The sequence below is a fragment of the Ciona robusta genome, chromosome 10, assembly GCF_009617815.1.
Source record: "Ciona robusta chromosome 10, ASM961781v2".
Classification (NCBI taxonomy): Eukaryota; Metazoa; Chordata; class Ascidiacea; order Phlebobranchia; family Cionidae; genus Ciona; species Ciona robusta.
This window is the reverse complement of record NC_143244.1, coordinates 850,322-871,149: the sequence shown is the minus strand read 5'-3', so window position 1 is coordinate 871,149 and position 20,828 is coordinate 850,322. Positions and strand designations below refer to the sequence as shown.

Genomic DNA, 20,828 nt, shown 5'->3' with positions numbered 1-20,828 from the left:
ATGTGAAAAAACACACATTCAACTTAAATGATAAACTATGAGTGAAATCTAAATTGTCCATCAAAATATAAACCTGCTAAAAACATTCACTTTTTACCCAGGTGGTGATACATATTCTGAAGTTAAAAAGAAGAGTAAAAGTAAGAACCTGTTGTGATTATAACTACACTGTGTCTTGTTGAGTGTTTCGCAATAATTAAGAAGAATATAAAATCATAATTGGCTGAATAGTTCAGACCGATGTATAGTGTACCAATGGTAAAGGCCATTGTTTTTACTGTACAAGCTACTTCAATATGCAATATTTTAAAAACACGAAAAGTATAATTGCGAGTCTTTGTAACACAATCATTTTAAATAAGAAATGCATGCATATCAGTTTTATAATGCTTTTAATATAGAAAATGCTTGTATTATTTTATTTCTTACTGTTTATAGATAAAAGTGAAAAAGAGGAGAAAGTGAATCCGTTGTACGGATCTTCCGACCAACCTGGTAATGCAGAAGGTGCTTACGCTGAAGTGGACAAGAAGGGAAAGAAAAGTGAGATTCATATTAAAAACTGGTTTATTTAAGTAAAGCCTGTGAACTAAATTTGAACTGTGGTGTTATTTAGGTAAACCAACGAAGGAGGAAAAGACCAACCCTTTGTATGTTTCATCGGGTCCTCCTGATGGTATAGATGGTGCATATGCTGAAGTAGATAAGAAGAAGAAGAAGGGAAAGAAAGGTATCCGTGGTTTGTGCCAAATATATCCGTGTGTTCATGTTCATGCCTAAAATATCTGCAACATTTTTTCCATCTGCAGTATTTGTTCCTGTTTTCTTTTCTGCCTTATAACAAATGTACTAGAACATCATTTGCCCTAATGAAGTCAACCTGAACAGGAGGTCACAAAAAGATTGAATGATAATTTTACAGACAGATAGGGATATAAAAGCTAGAAAGGCTGTTTTAAATTTATATTTTGCTTTTCTCACCCAATGTAACTTTATTTGTCATAATGAAGTTGAGCTGAATATCATATTGAAACATTGGCATAAAAAAGCCAAAAAGCCTATTGTTTAGATTTATACTATGCTTGACAGCAGTTAATACCAATTTTGTCAGATGTTTCATTCTTATCTTAAACTAAGTTTATGGAAATTCCAAATTGTTAACAACTCATTTTCAAAAGGTAAAGGGGAAAAGGAAGAGAAAGTAAATCCACTTTACGTGGCATCTGATCAACCAAAAGTGGAGGAAGCTTATGCTGAAGTGGACAAGAAAAAGAAGGGGAAGAAAGGTAAAGAAAACCTTTAAAGGCTGTGTTAAAATTGTTATTAAAGTAGTGGTGTTCCTAAAACTTGTTAAGCTTTACATACTGAATGTTACATGTTTTAATTTTTATGCAGTTGCGTTTTTATTTTACAGTTTAATGTGACTCATTTTAGAAAATAACATAAATAAACAAGCACCTTTATTAAAGATGTTGTTAAAGTTGTCATGTACCTAGAATTTTGAAACCGTCATGGAATACTATTTTGAATGATTGGACCTTTAAGGGTTTAATTTACGATTACACTTGATTCGTTTTTTATAAAAATTTAATTTTGTGTGTTTGAATTTTATTAGGAAAAGGCGAAAAAGAAGAAAAGGTGAATCCATTGTACGTACCATCTGATCAACCTGATAAAGTGGAGGATGCTTACGCTGAAGTGGATAAGAAGAAAAACAAGAAGAAATCAGGTAAAATGGAATTTCAGTTTAACCATTTTTATCAACTCAAATAGAAGTTTTTTCCATTTCTCTGATAAAACTGTAGTTTTATTCCAACGTTTCGGCAAATTTCTTGTCGCAGTTATATACCAAAGCCAAAAAGGACTATTTTACATTATCCATGGTAGCAGAAGTAACAGAATATATCTGGACTTTTTGTTTGAAATTGAACCTTTGCATTATACATTGGATGTTTGTAACTTGCAGGAAAAGGCGAAAAAGAAGAAAAGGTGAACCCATTGTATGTGCCATCTGATCAACCTGATAAAGTGGAGGATGCTTACGCTGAAGTCGACAAGAAGAAAAGCAAGAAAATGAAACCCCCGCCAGGTAAAATAAACAGCTCCGTGTATAAAAATATCACAGCAAATATTGCCACAGTCAAAATGATACCAGTGCTTTGGGTATATAATATTCCTTATATTGATGTAACCAGCGTGTTTGACTTCCTTGTATGACTACATTAAACATAACAATAGTTGAGCTCATTTACTTCCTTGTAAAGCTCTCCCACCAACTGCATCACCCACATATTCCGAAGTTAAGAAAATAAAGAAACCACCCACTCCAACAGCTCATAATGGTGGGTGTTGTGATGTCATAAACAACATTCATGTGTAATTATATGTGTAATTCTGGAATCAAATCACAAGAATCAGATATTATATGCTAATGTTACCAATCCAAAGTACTTGAAACTTGAATGGTGTCACTTTCAGCACCTGTTCATGTTTAACAATCAAGACTTTTGTAATTCATCATTTATGTAATTTAACCTGCAATGTATTGTCAACAAACAATGCTAATTCATCATGAATGATTTCTTTAGACAATCCATATGCTGAGGTCACAGGAGAGCTACATGGAAAGACAAATGTAAGTATTCCTATTATGTCATAAGTGTAAAATGAGCTGCAATTGTTGTGTGTAAGCAGTGATCATTGTTAAGTAATAATCAGTAGTGTGAAGTAAAATTTAAAATTTTCCGCAGTGAAGACAATTGAAATGAAGTTTACATGTGAGTTAAGATCGCCAATAATTGGGCTTTTATTCTTTTGATTCTCTTTTATTTGATTCTTTATTTTGACTTATTTCCCCAAAGTTTAATATGTATACCACATCCGTTCACCTTTGGTGAACAGAGTTTAAGTTAATATTGAACCAGGATATGATTTGCATTGTAATTTATTGATTTTCGAGTTTGTTTGCATGTTAGAATCGGATTTCGAATTTAATTTCTGGTATATGATAATCACATATGCTACTTAATTAGTATTAAGTATTTGTATAGGTTGAACGCTTAGTATTATGTAGATTTGAGAAACATATGTGTTGCACGTTTGCATTAAGCTTGTGTTAAAAATAGGTTGAACTTGTTTTAAAAAAATACGTTGAACTTGTGTTAAAAAATGCATGTGATGATAAGGCCCAAATATGGCCTAAATCCCAGGCCACTTGATGTAAAAGAAATAGAAGCTATAAACCCTTATATAGGGGAATATTTGCATGACATTAGTTTGTTAAACCCAACACATTGCAAAATGTAATAAGTTTGGGTAATACGTTCAGGAATAATTTTGAATACCACACTTATGCATGGTGCCTCTGTTTTAAACATATTGATATTTAGAGCAAAATATGGCCAATGCTATTTATTAACACCTTTGTTTTATATATTTAAGAACATGGAGGTGGCAAGACCTTTAACATCTAGCAAGAAAGTGAAACCACCAGTTCCAGTTAAACCGAAAATGATAAAACCAAATGAAACTGCTCAGTTGCATTCTAATTGTTAAGTGTTTCTATTTACTTAGTGTTTTCTAATTCGTAAATTTTCAAAGTTTCAAAAGTATGCAGAATTTCTTCATTTGTATGTTTTTATACATTTCCGTATTATACATAGTTTTAATTAATAAAAAAAGTGTACTAAAAAACAGGTTGATAATGGACTCACTGTATATTGATATTTTATTCAAGCATTGTGTTTAATTCAATTTTATAGTGAATATAATTGCATTTGTGCCTTTTTGTGATTTCATAGTCGGCATTATTTTCATTTGTTCAGTCATAGCCGGTATTGTGGTTATGATTATGACGTAACAATTGAATTATGATTCATATTTCCAATCATCCAACTCATGTGACATGACACCATGCACTTAATTTGCCCCAATTTCTTACTCATATTGCCATACATTATCATATAAATGAACCATTGCAACCATTACATAGAGAAGCATGAAATCATTACATTTTCCCAATTTATCCTTTTGCCATGGGGTTAGGAAGATCTGCATTGGCCTATATCTTGTCATGTACGCCTTAAAAGCATATAGGCTACCATAATTTCTTGTTCTGTAATTTCCTGTGTTTTCCTATAGTCAGTTTTATATCTTCAATTTATTGTTTATGTATAGTTTTCAAGTAATCTCTTTAAGTTACTGTTTGCCATCGATTGGTTAAAAAATCAAGTTTGGTCTATAAGACAATTCCTTTTACTAAGTCGATTTATTATTTTGTTGTTTAATTATCCTGTGCAAGTTTAATTATGTTATGTGCACTTTATATTTTCCACTGTGTCATCATATGCAGACAGAATCATGCCTAATAAATACTTGATTTTTCACAGAAGTGAATTGCAGGTTTTATATGGTTAGGTATTCCAACTTTTAATTGGTGTAAATCCTGATTATTGTGTGTTGGTTCAAGTACATTTATATACAATGTTATAAATCATATGTTAAGTTAATGCGATGGTCGGTAAATTATTTTACATCCGTGTTTGCACGCCCATTGACGTCATTACAGCTATGTGGTTGCCTATTTATGGAAATGCTTACTGTGGGAATTTGTAATAAGGAACTACTTTCGTTTTAGTGTTTGCCGGTTTTAATTTATGATTTAATGATTGTTTGAAATCTATGGTTTTTCAAACGATATGAAAAACTAATACGATAGTGCATGTTAATATTTGCGTCGGTTGCTATTAGTTTTAAGCCAACATCTAAATTTAGATCACCCACTTCTTCCGTATGTATTACGCCGTTTCCACGTACTGCTTGGGAAATTTTTGTTTTCCGTATATGGTATTGAGGTATTTTAGGCTGGGAAATTTCCTATTGTTAAGAAAATTAACATTTGCGATTCAAATTCGTTTCATGCGCATGTCACAATGATATTGGATTTCTGACACGCCTTTGATATTGTATACCGTGGTAAACATAATTAAACGGTGTATGACAATCAAAGGATTCTATTTTAGCCACTTATGTTGGGCGTTCACTGCCCTGATATGACACGAACCTATATTTTGCGTTAGTAGCTCGATAACGACACCTAGGGTTTGATTACAAATGAAATTATTCCGCTGTATTTTACATACAAATATAGTTTGAATATATAGTAGGGTGGGGGGAGATGGGACATCTTTAGCACAAAATATCCAGATATCTTGATCGTTTTTTAAACAATTAACAACGTTCTATGGGAGCCGTGAGGATACAGTTTTATAATTTATTGAATGTTCTCGTTTACTACTAAATGGGACGAGAAAATAGAGCTAAAAAGTGTCCCATCTTCCCCCACCCTACAGTATAGTAGGGTGGAGGAAGACGGAACACATGTAGCACATAATAACCAAATATCTCGAACGTGTTTTAAACAATTAATAACGAACCACGGGAGTTGTGAGGATGCGGTTTTTCCTCACAAGTTTTTTATTTACCACTAAATGGGACGAGAAAGTAGAATGAAAAGGTGTCCCATGTTCCCCACCCTGCATACATACTTTACAATTACAACAATAAGCTTAGTAAAACCACTATACAGGCAAGACGTACTCATGCAATGCAAGCGCACCAATAAATGCATTACAACGTCAGTCAACGTCGTGGTTGAGCTGTTACTAAGGATTCGAAACTCGGTAATGATGCTGTCATAGACGGCGCGTGTATCAAAGCTACCTGATTACATATTCACCCGACCAGGAGTTATTAACGGGCTTTACAAAACGACAGTCAAAGTTTCACACACGGCTTTACAAAACGACAGTCAAAGTTTAATTTTAATGAATTCCGTGAATGTTTAACCCTGCGACTGGGGTGCGCAGTAACGTACTAGTGGACAGGTGACGTCAGATATTATGCCGAAAGTAAATGTTGGTTCGCTCGCCATCAGGTTATAGTACAATAGCACATAAACATGCAAGCCGTCTACCAGTCACCAAGTCTAATACTGTATATTAATAAAACACATACCTGGCTCATGGTTGTATTTCCTGACCAACACTAATGTGTTTTGTAGCTTAGGCCCTTAGCCTTTCTGTATGATAAAACTTCCCAATAAAACTTACAAAACAGTTTAAACATATCACAGATCTTTTGAAATGGTAAACGTAGCTTTATTAACAATTTTACGGGCACCACATAACTACAGTAACGCTACCAACTCGCTAATTATTCGGATTTAATTAACTTTTCACTAACTTCAACAAGTTTTTAATTGGTTAATTAAATGTTTTCTTATATTATGACGAAACAAAGAGCTTTTTGTGTAGAAACAAAGGTTCTGGAACTGCGATAAAACTGGAAATGCAAAAATTACAGTTGCATCAGGCGCGTGTAATAATTATTTTCGTGCAGCTTGTAAGTGTTTGAAATGTAGTAAGGTTTAAAAAGAATTCCATTTGCCGTTGTTTGTGATAATAGTAAGCCCGGTTAAAACTTGAAAGGCAGGTAGTGTATATGTTACGACATTGGGTTTATATGGGCAGTTATTTAGGTTAATAAATACTGGGCAGGACCAGTACCGTGGATATATATTTAAAGCATTATATACGGAGTGGATTTATTATAAGTAAATCAAATATTGGATGTACTTCTGTCATGCCGTTGCGCATCAAATTCAAGGTAAGACAACATAGCTATAGTAGGGTGGGGGAAGATGGGACACCTATTCATCTATTTTCTCGTCCCATTTGGTAGTAAACAAAGAACATTTAGCAAATTATTAAACCCTATCCTTACGACTCCTATAGACCGTTGTTAATTGTTTAAAACACGATCAGGATATCTGGATATTATGTGCTGAAGGTGTCCCATCTTCCCCCACCCTACTATATATAGTTTTACAGGTGGCATGAGGATATTACATGTGTAGTGTGGCTGATGTTGTTTACGTTATTTAACTTTTTACATTATTAATTAGTATTCTGTTATTTCTGCTACCAGGCATAGTACAAACAATATATCAGTGGCTCATCTGGTATAAAAACGTATAGTGTATTTCCAACGTTTCGTCTGCCATACGGCGAGACTTCATCGGGGAATGAAACGAAACCGTTACAACAAGCGAAAAGCAGGAAAGATTGCGTTACATTCGCTTGTTGTAACTGTTTCGTTTTATTCCCTGATGAAGTCTCGCCGTATGACAGACGAAACGTTGGAAATACACTACGTTTTTATACCAGACGAGCCAATAATATATTGTTTATTAATTAGTAAATATTACACTACTGCAAGTTTATTTGGTTATATTGCCAACTGGCACTGCTTTGTTGTTTAATATTATTTTGTTGCAGATTACAGCGGTTATAATATTGTATGGGCGTGTTTGATGCAACATTTATATTCATATGCCGTTGTTAGCGTTATTTAACTTAATATTAAAGTTACACTACTCTATTTTCAAAGGTTTCAACTTACAATTTTCCTTCGTTATACAGTAGGGTGGGGGAAAATGGGACACCTTTTCATTCTATTTTCTCATCCCATTTGGTAGTAAACAAAGAACATTCAAAGAATTATAAAACCGTATCCTTACGACTCCCATAGATATGTTCTAAAGGTGTCCCAACTTCCCCCGCAGTACTATATATCCAGCTGACGGTTTGTGGTTTAGATTTAGTTTGTGGTTCATTTACGACCGACATAATATGTATGGACATAGTTAATATGCATATTGGCATAGGCTGTTGTTGACGTTGTTTATAGCTTTTTTTGTCGTTTTTACGCAATTGCAATTTTTAGGTATATTGCCAGCTGACGTTGTTTTGTAGATTAATTTTATTTTGTGGTACATTTAGAGCCGCAAAGTAAGTATTTAAAGCCGCGTGTATATGTATATGCGTGTAGTCTGATATTCTTTTTAGCTAGTTTTACTGTGAGGTTTAATATATACGAAACTTTATACAGTCACAGTGTAAAATGTAAGTTTATGGTTTGTAAGATTATGCTTGGGTTATTTACGCACCAAAACTATCACTCCCATTGTACACCTATATGTTTCGAGGCGCCTGTGGTAATATAAGTTTCTACATTCTATTATATTATAACATAAAAAAGTAAGAAAAGTTTTTCGTTTGTGCAAGAGTTCCAAGTTCAAACTACGTTTGTTGAACATTATGTGAATTCGATAATAGCCTACTTAATTTAAAATTACATTGTCTTTAAACAAAGGAGGCCATTTATCTTTCTAACAATAAGATAATTCACCTGACAAGCCCATCTTCTTTGCTTTGATCACGTCACGACTTCCGTTGCGTCCCGCACACTAGGTGGAGTTTTGAGTCGAGATCCGAAAACCAACCCCACAAGGTCGTTGAAAGTGTACGCGAACATGTGGTAACTATAATCAACACCTAAATGTGTAAAAAAATCTATAAAACGATTTCAATCGTTCAAATAACGAAATAGCATTGCTTTGGAATCACGGGCGTGTTTACCAATACTCATACTTGAAACGGCGGGTCACTATGCCGTAGAAATTGTAACAATGTTATTCACAAACCTATGTTGTAATTATTTTAAATTAATAATAGACGTTTTAAATACATTCAGAATTAACCATCACAGCTGACTAAATCTTCTTACCTGTTGAGTACCTTTGCGCTGCTGTCTCTGGAAACAGGGCGGTTCCAACGACCTACGTCGAACGATAGCACACTTCGCAATATTGCTGAGAAACTATAACATAGAAATAGTACATTTAATCAAAAAGAAAAACCTTGTCACTCTAGGACTCTAAACTGCTTCATGCGATATTTGTTTGGCTCTGATCTTCATCTCACCAGACATGAACCTCTTGTTGCGTCGTTACTTCATGATTGTCAGACCCGCGACTTTGCCAAACTAACATGCAGATCGTGCACCTGTTATAGCCAAATAATTACGTCATACTCGGTGACGTTTTCGACATTTCCAACGAGCATACCCTGCACCAGTCATGTCATTCCTGCTATTCGTGTACACGCCTCTTTATTTGATTCTCCAAGCTTGTCATTATTATGTCCCAGCTCCCTTTATAAATGAACGTTTTCCTATTGATTGTACGCGTAGCTATAGGTCAAACCGCTTTGACAACTGAGCAAACTTGATGTATAAACGACACTCTCATTTGATTTTTTTGATTTAATTTGATTGGTGGACATTGCACAAAATCATAGCAAAATCAAAAGTAAAAGAGTACAAAAGTAAAAAGAAACGCATTATTAAATGTGCCTTTGGTGCATTTTAACTTTAAGTTCACAATTTAAGTGCCTGTCAATTTTCTTGATATCAAATAAGTATAAACAATTTTCCTAAAGTAACAAAATAAGTCACCATACAGAATATCACTGTGGCCATGTAGTTTAAGTAAAATCATATGAATACAAAACAAAAATTACGCTTCAAAATGCAAATAAGTAACAACACTGATATTTGTGTATACAAAATTAAAAGAACACTTTCGGTATAAAATTAGAGACAGTTAGAAATACAAGACGAGCTGGCTAATAAAAAATGAAGATTTCAAAAATTATTTTACACATTAATATGTAAGACGTACAATCACTGTTTAAATCGTTTAATTCATCTAAGTTTGTATCGACAGAAGTCAATTGCACTGATAACAAGGCTTAATAGCTATATGACTGGTAACATAACACTTGGGTGTAATCGTTAGATGGGGTAGCAGAGTTATAATCTATTGCAATACTTTGGTAAAACATTATGCAAATTATGATATAATATCGATTATTCCTTACGAACACGACAGTGGAATTGATAATTACAATATAAAACTTACAGTGGTTACTGGTTATATGATATATATAATGGAAGAAATGGGATATAATACGGTAAGTGCTAAACATAGTAAATAAACATTTTATCTTCAACTTATATTTACGCTAAGGCCTAAGTTTGGTGTCATATTTAAGGAAATTGGTCGTTTCAAAATAATAAGTCCCGTGATTTAATAGGAAGAGGTGTATTATCTTAGGCAGTTTAAAATAGACAATGGAATCGCCTAAAATAGACAATAGAATCAGATAATACAATTCAGCAGTTTGGTCACAGCAGCATATGATTTTGTCACAATTTTAACTTGGCATAAACATATTTACACTTATTCCAACAGCTTCTCATACCGATCATAAACTTATTCTTGTTCAGAATCCTCCGATTCATCTAGTTTGTCTTTATCCTGTAAAGTAAACATTAAATGGCTTATTTACCCCGAACATAACTGCATAATATCCTGAAGAGGAAACTTACTTTTTCGTGTGACCCATGTAACACAACACTGTAGTAAGTCGTATCATCTAAAACAGAAAAAAAAAGTTTTATATAAAGATTTGTTTAACCAGTAGTTACTCGAGTGAATGGGAGGCGGTAATGTTTCGACCATCTTTAACGTACTGAGTATATTCATCAAAAGTTTTTGTGTTAAATTAACCGGTATTTTTTAAACTCCCGCTTTGTTTAGGTATAGTAGGATGGGGAAAGGCGGGACACCTTTAGCTCATTATATCCAAATTGTATTTGTTTCTATGACTTAGTTTTGAAACAAGTTTAGTAGGACGGGGAAGACGGGACACCTTTAGCACATTATAATCAAATTGTATTTGTTTCTGAGACTTAGTTTTGAAACAAGTTTGGATATTTTTTGGCAATGTGATTTTAGTACTGTATTAGTAGGTCAGATATTTCTTATGAATGCAGTATGTGAGGTACACAGTGTTAATTTGATAACCAGGGTAATTTCCTCTGTTCTTTTAAAGACTGTTATTTTACCGTACAGCAGTCGGCCAACCAAACACACGAATTGTTATTAAAGTGATAACTTTGTTGACTTCATAAACTGTTTTGTTGTGGTATAACAGAGAACTTGTTATAATGTTTTTGTCCGATGTTATAATGTTTTTGTCCGACGCCGTGGCGTAGTGGTTAGCGCGCCTGCCTGTAACCATTAGGTAATGGGTTCAAGGCCTGTCGCTGCTACCATTGTGGGCGTATGTGTCCTTGGGCAAGACACTTAACGACAATTGCTCCAACCCAGTGGTCACTAATGGGTTGTCCACATTATCAGCCAAACATAAAAAAATGAAGAAAAAAAACCAAAAAAAAATAATCACTCACAAAGTAACATACATGGTAACTCGTAAGCTGGCACGAGGTGTTAAACCCGTGTGATAACGACTGTTGTTTTCTGGCCACGCGAGGATAAAGTAAGTTACATTCATTCATTCATTCATGTTCATGGAAAACTAGTTTAGGGTTCCCAGGGTTTTGTTAAGTACAAGTATCACTATTAACAGAACACCATCCGAATGTTAAGCATCAAAACGCCGTTGAAATTTATAACCTTGTGTTTGTTGCGTGTTTTCATTATTGTTTTGGTTCAAAGGTTTTTTCTTTAGCTTTTTTACTTCGGTATAGGTTTCATTCTTTGAAGTACTGGGTTGGTCTTCTGTATAAACAATTATATGAATAAAGTTTGCATGTTTCATAGATAACACCATGTTATAAATTATAATATAATTTAAAATTCAGATTGCTTGATGTATGCACGTGCAAATGATTTTGAAATGTTTATCATATTGTGGCTATGACTGTTAACGATAGATTGTTATTTGTATCTCATTCAATAACATCATTATGAATATTAGTCATTATGATGTCATTGTGCAAAGCTTTATCTTCCTTATTATGAGGAAGTAAGACTATTATGTTGGTGGATCTAATCTAAGGTTAACCTGGAAGGTGGGATGTTATTTGAGGAAGGACTTGATATGACAAACAAAACCTTTAATGCAATGGAAAATACCATCTTGGCTGGTTGGTTTGCATAAGAATGAATTGGTAGTCTATGTTAAAAGGGTTTTTAACTTCTCATATTTTGAATCACCATTTTATAACTATATTTACCTGTGGGGGGAGCTTTTATTTGTTTCTTCTTGTTTTTGTTCTTGTCTACTTCAGCATATGCATCCTCTACCTTACCAGGTTGATCAGATGAAACATACAATGGATTCACTTTCTCTTCCTTGTCAGGTTTTGTAGCTAAAGAAAATAATACAGTCATATCATTTATATTATCCAAAATGGCTGAATGAACCTGCGTGGTAATATATTATTCACTATCACATGGTTGGTAAACTGTATGTTTTAGCAAAACAAAGGTACTGAATAGTTTATTATTTAATAATCACCTGATTTCTTCTTGTTTTTCTTCTTATCGACTTCAGCGTAAGCATCCTCTACTTTATCTGGTTGATCAGATGACACGTACAATGGGTTAACTTTCTCTTCTTTTGTTGGTTTTTCTACATATATAAAATCATATTTGTAAAAGTGATATTTGTGTGGTGTCTTATGAATATAAATGCACAAAGTTACATTTACTTTGATTTAGTAACAGTTTATTTCCTAACCTTTCTTTTTCTTTTTATTCAAATCAACTTCCTCGTGTCCTCCATTCACAGATGATGATGCTTGTTGAGAATTTCCCTTCTTACCTGCTTTGCCTAACAGAGATTTGTTGCATTAAATGTTTTACGTAAATTAGAATTCTTCTCAGTTTAAGATTACAGCCAATTGTGTTAACAATGTCCAACTTACCAGTTTTCGCTTTTACTTTCTTGTTTTTCTTCTTATCCACTTCCGCATAAGCATCTTCCACTTTACCAGCTTGGCCAGATGAAACGTACAAAGGGTTCACTTTTTCTTCTTTTTCGCCTTTATCTGAAAGTCAAACACAAGCCCTTCAATATGGAACATGCAATTTTATAAAAATGAAAAGACTTGATATAACAGGAAAGTCGAAACATTTAATTCACCAATTTTCTTCCTGTTTTTCTTCTTATCGACTTCAGCGTAAGCTTCTTCCACTTTACAAGCTTGGCCAGATGATCCGTACAGTGGATTCACTTTTTCTTCCTTTTCCCCTTTTCCTGCAAGTTAACACCAGCTCAACAATATTGAACACGAAATTTTATAATAATGTAAATGCTTGGTACAGGAAAGTCAAAATATTTAGTTTACCAATTTTTTTCTTGTTTTTCTTCTTATCGACTTCAGCGTAAGCCTCTTCCACTTTGTCAGGTTGATCAGATGATACGTACAATGGGTTAATTTTATCCTCTTTCTTTGTTATGCCTACAAAGCAATAACCATAAGCCATAATACAGCAATAAATAGAACCAACCTTTTCCTTTCTTTTTCTTAAGATCCACAGTTGCATAATCCCCACTTGTTTGACCAGATGCTTGTGTGGTTGCATACAGTGGATTCACTTTCTCTTCTTTTATGTTTTTACCTTTAATGTGTATATTTTATGTCATTTTAGTTCTTAGGCCATATGTGGGCAAATATCAGTGTTGTGTTTCATTACAATTGTTAGATAAAGCATGTCTCACTACTATTGTAAAAAAGCAAGCTTTATTACAATTGTAAATATAGCATGTTTTATTAGAATTGTAAATATTTACTTTTATGGTGTGGAAAAGAAGAATATTATTTAAGCTGGAAATCCTGATAATTTGTTGCGTTACATCTTTTACCTTTCTTGTTTACTTCAGCATAAGCATCTTCCACCTGGTCGGGAGATCCAGCAACATAGAAAGGATTATCTTTGATTTCCTTCTCATCTGGAGTTGAAAATATTAATTTCACCCAAGGAAGTTACAATGCCAGTTTTGTCTTACCTTTTGTCTTCTTCTTTTTCTTTCCTTTTTGAACAACAGCATATTCTTGCTTCTTCTTTGATTTTGTCACAAGCCCACTATTCTCTATACGTCACGATGCATTTAGTCATTTGTCATATTAGTAATAGTTTAACAAGAAAAAACAGCCAATTTCAAAAAAAAACATTAGGTTTAATTGTATAAACTAAAGTAATAAAGCATTGTTTACAAACCTGCTCCATTCTCAAAGGCTGGGTTTGCAAAAGATGGATTTTCTGGGATAAAATTACAAAAAAACAATAATCATTTAAATGTTCAGTGCAGTTTCATATATGTAGGTGCCATTGTACACACGTGGACATGTAGTGACATGCGAATATTACAAAAAGTATATATTTGTACTAAACATAAAAATTTACAAAAGTTAGTATCATTTAAATGGGCTGTATAAGGCTTTACTGTTTCATAATAAAGATATAAAGAAGACTTTGCGTCACTTTTATCATCTTACCACCGACTCCTCCCGTTTCCGTGTGGATGTCTCTGCTCCTGGGTGATGAATTCACAACGTCTTTCTTATCTAAAGCAAGCAGTAGCAATAAGTCTTTTTAGGCTCCATATTTATATACAGATAGAACAGGCTTTACTATAAAGAAAATATTGAACAAAAATAATGTGATGAGCCATCATGGACGGCAGTTATTAGAACGATATGGGAGATGAGTTATCAAAACTAGATTTATATATTTTGGATTTCTGGTTTAGTTTGTATTTAAGCACACATTCATATTTTATTTTACTGGTATAAATGATGACTTTCTGTTGTTAGTTTTACAAAATCTTTATTATTAATTAAAAAAAATGCTTTGTTTCATAGAACACAGAGTACTAAAATGCAGTAAATGCCTATGTATTTATGTGATCCACAGTTTTATACTTTGATTTTCTAAAATGTGAACAGCTTATTTAAGTTTGACTGACCATTTAATATGGTTAGATTAGATGTGATGTAGTATTTGAGCATGTAAATGCCTGTTCACCTTTTTTTGATCTTCTTCTCTTAACATAGAAAACAACAGTAGCTATTATGATAATTATCAAAAAGCAACTGCTGGCACCAGCTATTGCTATTATTGTGGTCATATTAGTGCTTGGTGTTGGTGGTTTTGTTACACCTGTGGCTGTGATGTTGATAATCAGTTCCTTATCTGGAAATGTTGTTGACTTTAGTTTAAGTGTGAAGTTGCCAGATATCTGTGAAGAATTTTTTTTATTAGTTGATTGTTCATGTTATGTTAAAGCATGACCTTTTCACAAAACGTTCTTTAAAGAAAATATTAACTTTGTTTATGGATTGCTTAGAAAACATTTGCAGGCACTTACTCCAAGTTTACAGAACTTGTATGATTGCAATTCTGATTGACATGTTTCAAAACACAATGATGAATTCTCTATAACTTCTCCTGAAAATCAAAATCCAGTTAAAACATGCTAACACTTTTTAATCACAATACAAACCTATTTCATTTGTTAATATTGCGGAATCAACTGGTGGGTTGGAGGAGTATGTGATGTCACAACCATCGTTGCTGCCTAGTATGCATTCACATAAAATGGTGGAGTTTTTAGTCATTGGTGGATCTGAAAACCAGTTATTGAGAATGAAACAACCCGTTTAAAATAAAATAGTAAAAGCTATGTTATTTTGGTAACACATATAATGAGCAGACAAAAATGTAAAACCAAAATTAGCAAACTCACATCTAACATCAATGTATATTGAGTTGCTAAAGTTCCCAAAAACATCATTTGTAACACAAGTATAATTCCCAGTGTCTGTTGGGGCAAGTGATAAAAACTCCAAAGTCTGTTTTATAAATTTGGTTCCATTTGGTAATTTCCATGTGTGTGTTGTGTTTAGTTGTCCTTGATGGTCAACATTACAGGTGACTGTGATATTATCTGTTAGGTTTTTTTCCAATCTTGATACATTTAAATGTCTTGTATTTGGTGTTGTGTGAATACTCACTGATCCTGATAAAATTGAATGTTAATTGACATTTATTCTTGTAAACACAGCATTGTGAACTTAACTGTTTGTGGAAACAACTGTAAGATTTATTGTTTTACTTGCTCTATCTCCAAGAAAATTCTGCGCAATACAGATGACTGAACTGGTATTTGTATTTAGGGTTGCCCCGGAGCCATTGTAAATACTCCCATTTTGTACAGTGCAATTTTTATTGTTGGTAATTGAACAAATTTTCCATCGATAGTTAGGAGGTGGATTGGCATTTGCTGAACAGTTCATGATTAAAACTTGATCTGACCGCATCAAAAACACACTTTTTTGTTTAACCAAAAAATTAGACTTTGATATGTGAGTTGTAACTGTTTGTGGGGTATCTGTTGGAATTATACTTGTGTTATTCGATTTATTAATTTTATTATTTAAGCTTGGGGAGTAATTACACTAGCCAACCAAACCTGTTAAAATGCTAAGCCTACACATCTAACATTTATCAAAAGGCTTGTCACTTTGATGTCACTTTGAAAAGGCTTTGTAATAAATTAGCTTGTCACTTTGTAGTTTAAGATTGCAAGGGATTTATGTAGTTTAAGAAAGCAAGAAAGTTCTGAAAATCACAATAAATTATGCTTTAAACATATGAGGTTGTTTGCTACAAACCAACTTACAAGTCACATTGAGTGTAATATTTGCTCGGTGACTTTGCTTGAAGTAGTTTGTGTATTGATTAACAGCTTGACATTCAACTACTTTGTTGTTGTCACTTGCTTGTAATGGAGGTGATACCCATGGTAATGACTGTTGAGTGTATATTAGTTAAGGTATTAGACATCTTTAAACTTAAAGTTACCTTTGTTACAGTAGTTGTTGTTTGGTTAAAGAAATACCTGCTGTTGGTGGCAGTTGGTACTTCCCCTTCATAGGTACAACTTAGATTAACTTTATTACCAGCTTGCACAGTGCTAATGCCAGTAACCAAAGTCATACTTGGACCTGTAATATCTTATAAGTAATATATTTTGGACTTCAAAATTGTGCAACTGTTATACCTTTTGAACATTGCATGTTGTTTATATTTGTCCATTCAGCATTAGCATTACAGGTTGTTGTTCTGTCCACTACAAATGATCCGTTCACTTTAAAAAACAACTCAGATCCACTTGGACAGTTTATAGAGCCAACAGAGTTATATTCACTCTTACTGGATGTCACATTAACTTGGTTTGTTGCGCTGCACTCTGTCAATTTTAATTAATGTATGTTATGTAGTGTTTTTAGCATTAGCAGTGGCTTTTAGCAATTTTATGCATAATATACAACTTACGTTTTAGAGTAATGTTTACTGAAAAAGTTGGTGATAGAGAACATTGCATGTTTATATTCAAATTCTTGTATTGTCGTTGTAAAAATGTTAGTTGTGATGTCACAGTACCAGCATTGTTAACACAAGTGATTGTTTCATTTACACCAGTGTAGTTGCTGCATCCAAACCGAGAATAAAATGCACTAACATCAAACTCTCCCCCATATCTCCATGAACAGCGAGAAACACCCGTTGTTGATATTGTTGTTGATATCTTAAGGTTGCTTATACCAAGTGCTCTTGTTGTTTTGATATCAGACGCTGGTAAGGTAACTGTTAGGTGCAACTTAACTGTAACAAAACATTTTGATAAGTTGGCCACACTTAACATGGACATTGTGTAAAACCAAATAGGTCCATGTAAAAACATTTCTAATTTATCTGTTAAAAAATCATTAAAAAAATTAGCAGTTTTAGGACTATTGCCGGAAGTACCATTTGGAATACCACAGATGCAAGTTTAAATGATAGCTTAATAATGTTCTTAAAGTGAAAAAATTGAAAAAGTTTAGGCTATGTTATTCGGGTAATACTAATTTATGGGAATACGGAAAAGACGGGAAAAACTACAAACTAATGTACAGGAATACGGGAAGCCTATACCAGTTACGGGAATGTGCTTTAGGCACATTTTAGTTACGGGAAACCTACGGAAATGTGATTTAGGCTTGTTTTAAGTATTTACTAGTTACGGGAAGGTTATGGAAATGTGTTTTATGCTTTTTTTAAGTATTTACCAGTTTAAGTATTTACCATTTTCCCGTAACTGTAATATGCTTAAAACACATTCCCGTAACTGTAGTGGCTAAAACACATTCCCGTAACTGGTGTAGGCTTGAAACAAGCATAAAACACATTCCTTTAAGTTCCCGTAATCCGTAAATTAGACTGCGATTCCCGTCGTTCCCGTAATAGTATTACCCATGTTTTAAATCTAGTATCAACTTAAATCTAGTATCACAAAATATTATTTAAAGACATACAATACCTTCAACAGCAAAAGTACAAAGCAAGAATAAAAGTATTTTCCACTGGTTGCACATGTCTGACCAATCTAAAATTTTAAAATATTTTTTTAATGTTTCAAACCATTTTTTGGCTGCATTTCTATATTCGGGTACAGATAAAACTGTGCAGTCTTTTAATAGCAATGGATGAAAGAAGATATTTACCTATGTTACTTGGAATACTTGCATACTTTTATATTTGTTAAAGGTTAACTAAAGGATCGTTGACCTGCAACTCAAACTGTAGGCTCTGAAGTGTGCGGCTTGTTGAGCACGTTAGTGGTCATATAGATCCTTTTTGATCAAACAGTTGTTCTTGTTGGGCACGTTAGTGACCATATAGATCCTTTTTGGTTTTCCCACTTCCCACTTTAACATAGTGCGCCAAATCCGGTCTTTTCGCCATTTATTTCAATTTTGCCCATCTGGTCATTTCGCCATTTATTCTAATTGTCGCTCGCATGCCTTCTGCGAAATTGTGTTGCAGAAAGTTATGAAAACGTCCGTATTAGGAGGTGTTGTTTATTACAATAAGTAACATTTTACTTGTATGAGGGTATGTGTTGTGCAAAAGTTAACATTTTACTTGTGTGGGGGTACGTGTTGTGCAAATATGATCATTTTACTTGTGTGGGGGTACGTGTTGTGCAAATATGATCATTTTACTTGTGTGGGGGTACGTGTTGTGCAAATATGATCATTTTACTTGTGTGAGGGTACGTGTCGTGCCAAATTTAACATTTTACTTGTGTGGGGGTACGTGTTGTGCAAAAGTTAACATTTTACTTGTGTGGCGGTACGTGTTGTGCAAAAGTTAACATTTTACTTGTGTGGGGGTACGTGTTGTGCAAATATGACCATTTTACTTGTGTGGGGGTACGTGTTGTGCAAATATGATCATTTTACTTGTGTGGGGGTACGTGTTGTGCAAATATGATCATTTTACTTGTGTGAGGGTACGTGTCGTGCCAAATTTAACATTTTACTTGTGTGGGGGTACGTGTTGTGCAAAAGTTAACATTTTACTTGTGTGGGGGTACGTGTTGTGCAAAAGCTAACATTTTACTTGTGTGGGGGTACGTGTTGTGCAAAAGTTAACATTTTACTTGTGTAGGGGTACGTGTTGTGCAAATATGATCATTTTACTTGTGTGTGGGTACGTGTTCTGCAAATATGATCATTTCACTTGTGTGGGGGTACGTGTTGTGCAAATATGATCATTTTACTTGTGTGAGGGTACGTGTGTGTACTGTCGAGAACTCGTATTTCTGAACTTATATTTGTTTCTCTTTTAGTAAAAGCGAAATAGTTATTTTCTAACTGATATACATTTACTTTGCAAAACAAGAATTGTTCAACTCATGACTCATTTGCTGAAAATGTAAGTGCTGCACTAAAGCTGTTTATAGTTGTTAAACTTGTTAGTCATTCAGGTGCAGTGGTTTATGCTTTAGCCCAGAAAATACAAATTGTTTACTCGATTCTGCTATCATTGTGGCTGTACGTGTCCTTGGACAAAACACTAAATGGCGATTGTTCTAATCCAGTGCACACTAATATATTGTTCGTCCAAGCAAAAAAATGTAATTGTTAATGTGTAGCGGTTGAGGGTGCTCCGAGCACAAATATTTAATATATATAATTATCTAAATTTAACTTAATGCATAAAGATTGAATTTTGCGTTGTGTAACTTTAACAGCTGGCCAGCTGGCATAATGTGTATGCGCCTGGATTGTTTCCTGTAACCCATGTATAACAATGCTTCTTTATATACAATGCTGGGAGACTTTGCCCTGTGACAGTGCTGAGAGACTTTGCCTTGCTGTATAATGTGTATAATGTTTTCTCGTGTATAACGCTTCTTCTCGCCTTGGGAGTTCTCGCCTTTGAGTTATCTCCTTTATAAGCCCTGCCCTGTACTGTACAGCGAGGCAGTGTGAGCCTGGACCAGCCAGTTGGAGGCCGGAGAGTATCGTGACGTCGTTGTTGTTTTGTCGTTGTAACCCGAACTGTTTTGTTGAATAAACTAAGTTTTGAACCTGGACATGTTATGGAGTCGGACTGTGGGCTAACGTCTTATCACTTGACGCCCACAAATGCATAACTTGGAGAGAAAATCAGAAGTTTGTGTTTTCTATTTTTTATAATCCCATTGCTACTTGGCTATTTGGTAATTTGCCGGCACAGGGTGTATATGAATAATTTAGGTAATTTATTCACCTATATATAAAGCCACGTTTCCATTTATATTATACAGGGAAGGTAAAGATACTTCTTTATCAACTCAATTTCCAAAGAAACAAACTGTGGTGGAAACAACTGCAGATAAAAACAAAGCTGGTCAAATCTTTAAGTTTAACACTTTGCAAGAAACTACAACAGCTATTCAAAATGTTGAAATGGAAACCCTGACCAAATTTATTTTGTTGAGAAGAAAAAAAATGGTATGTTTGTAAACTTGTACATTATTTGTATATATATGTATCTCACATAATCTTGATATATATATTTTTATTATTAGATTTAACATAAAGTAAAGTTCAATGGGATGCACAAGAAAACATCCCATTTGTTGTTAAGTCGTTCACAAAATACGAATGTCAACATGGCAAAGATAGAAATAAAAAAAATAATTTAAAACGACAAAACCAGTTTAAAGCTCCAGCTGACCACATGTACGAAAAAAAAACCTTTGCGTACAAGGGTCAAAAAAAATGAATTGCAC

General features: G+C 33.9%; 2 protein-coding genes and 1 long non-coding RNA gene across 15 annotated transcripts in view; 2 read left to right on the top strand and 1 right to left on the bottom strand.

Annotated features, from left to right (window-relative positions):
- Positions 1-4,390, top strand: part of LOC149729293 (uncharacterized) — a 127,683-nt gene extending 123,293 nt beyond the window's left edge. For 7 of the 12 annotated variants that reach the window (XM_089886136.1, XM_089886135.1, XM_089886126.1 and 4 more), the window contains 9 exons: positions 102-140; positions 439-543; positions 617-730; positions 1,179-1,286; positions 1,616-1,729; positions 1,967-2,089; positions 2,265-2,342; positions 2,589-2,635; positions 3,442-4,390. In XM_089886136.1, coding sequence (XP_089742262.1) covers positions 102-140; positions 439-543; positions 617-730; positions 1,179-1,286; positions 1,616-1,729; positions 1,967-2,089; positions 2,265-2,342; positions 2,589-2,635; positions 3,442-3,555 — 842 coding nt within the window. In that variant the 3' untranslated portion in view covers positions 3,556-4,390. Of the gene's footprint in view, positions 1-101; positions 141-438; positions 544-616; positions 731-1,178; positions 1,287-1,615; positions 1,730-1,966; positions 2,090-2,264; positions 2,343-2,588; positions 2,636-2,750; positions 2,778-3,441 lie in introns of all 12 variants that reach the window. The other 5 variants (XM_089886132.1, XM_089886131.1, XM_089886130.1 and 2 more) reach the window with 4 other exon arrangements.
- A 4,760-nt stretch (positions 4,391-9,150) lies between these two features.
- LOC149729292 (uncharacterized) lies at positions 9,151-18,395 on the bottom strand. 2 transcript variants are annotated; one of them, XM_089885847.1, is made up of 25 exons: positions 18,268-18,395; positions 18,084-18,149; positions 17,057-17,386; positions 16,782-16,970; positions 16,583-16,725; positions 16,401-16,530; positions 15,798-16,109; positions 15,465-15,737; positions 15,222-15,344; positions 15,087-15,166; positions 14,744-14,957; positions 14,215-14,283; positions 13,937-13,978; positions 13,725-13,808; positions 13,581-13,667; positions 13,226-13,336; positions 13,063-13,176; positions 12,858-12,971; positions 12,640-12,762; positions 12,453-12,545; positions 12,231-12,344; positions 11,947-12,081; positions 11,384-11,488; positions 10,294-10,340; positions 9,151-10,222 (listed from the first exon to the last, which is right to left on the bottom strand). In XM_089885847.1, exons 2-25 carry the CDS (start codon positions 18,136-18,138, stop codon positions 10,178-10,180), a joined length of 3,132 nt encoding a protein of 1,043 aa, XP_089741973.1. In that variant the 5' UTR covers positions 18,139-18,149; positions 18,268-18,395; the 3' UTR covers positions 9,151-10,177. The 2 variants fall into 2 exon arrangements, with proteins under 2 accessions (XP_089741973.1, XP_089741974.1); XM_089885848.1 differs by lacking the exons at positions 15,465-15,737; positions 15,798-16,109 and having other exon boundaries at positions 18,268-18,386.
- A 75-nt stretch (positions 18,396-18,470) lies between these two features.
- LOC149729291 (uncharacterized) lies at positions 18,471-20,785 on the top strand. The gene is made up of 2 exons (XR_016385772.1): positions 18,471-19,483; positions 20,361-20,785. It is a non-coding gene; the product is annotated as an uncharacterized LOC149729291 (long non-coding RNA).
- Positions 20,786-20,828: the final 43 nt, after the last annotated feature.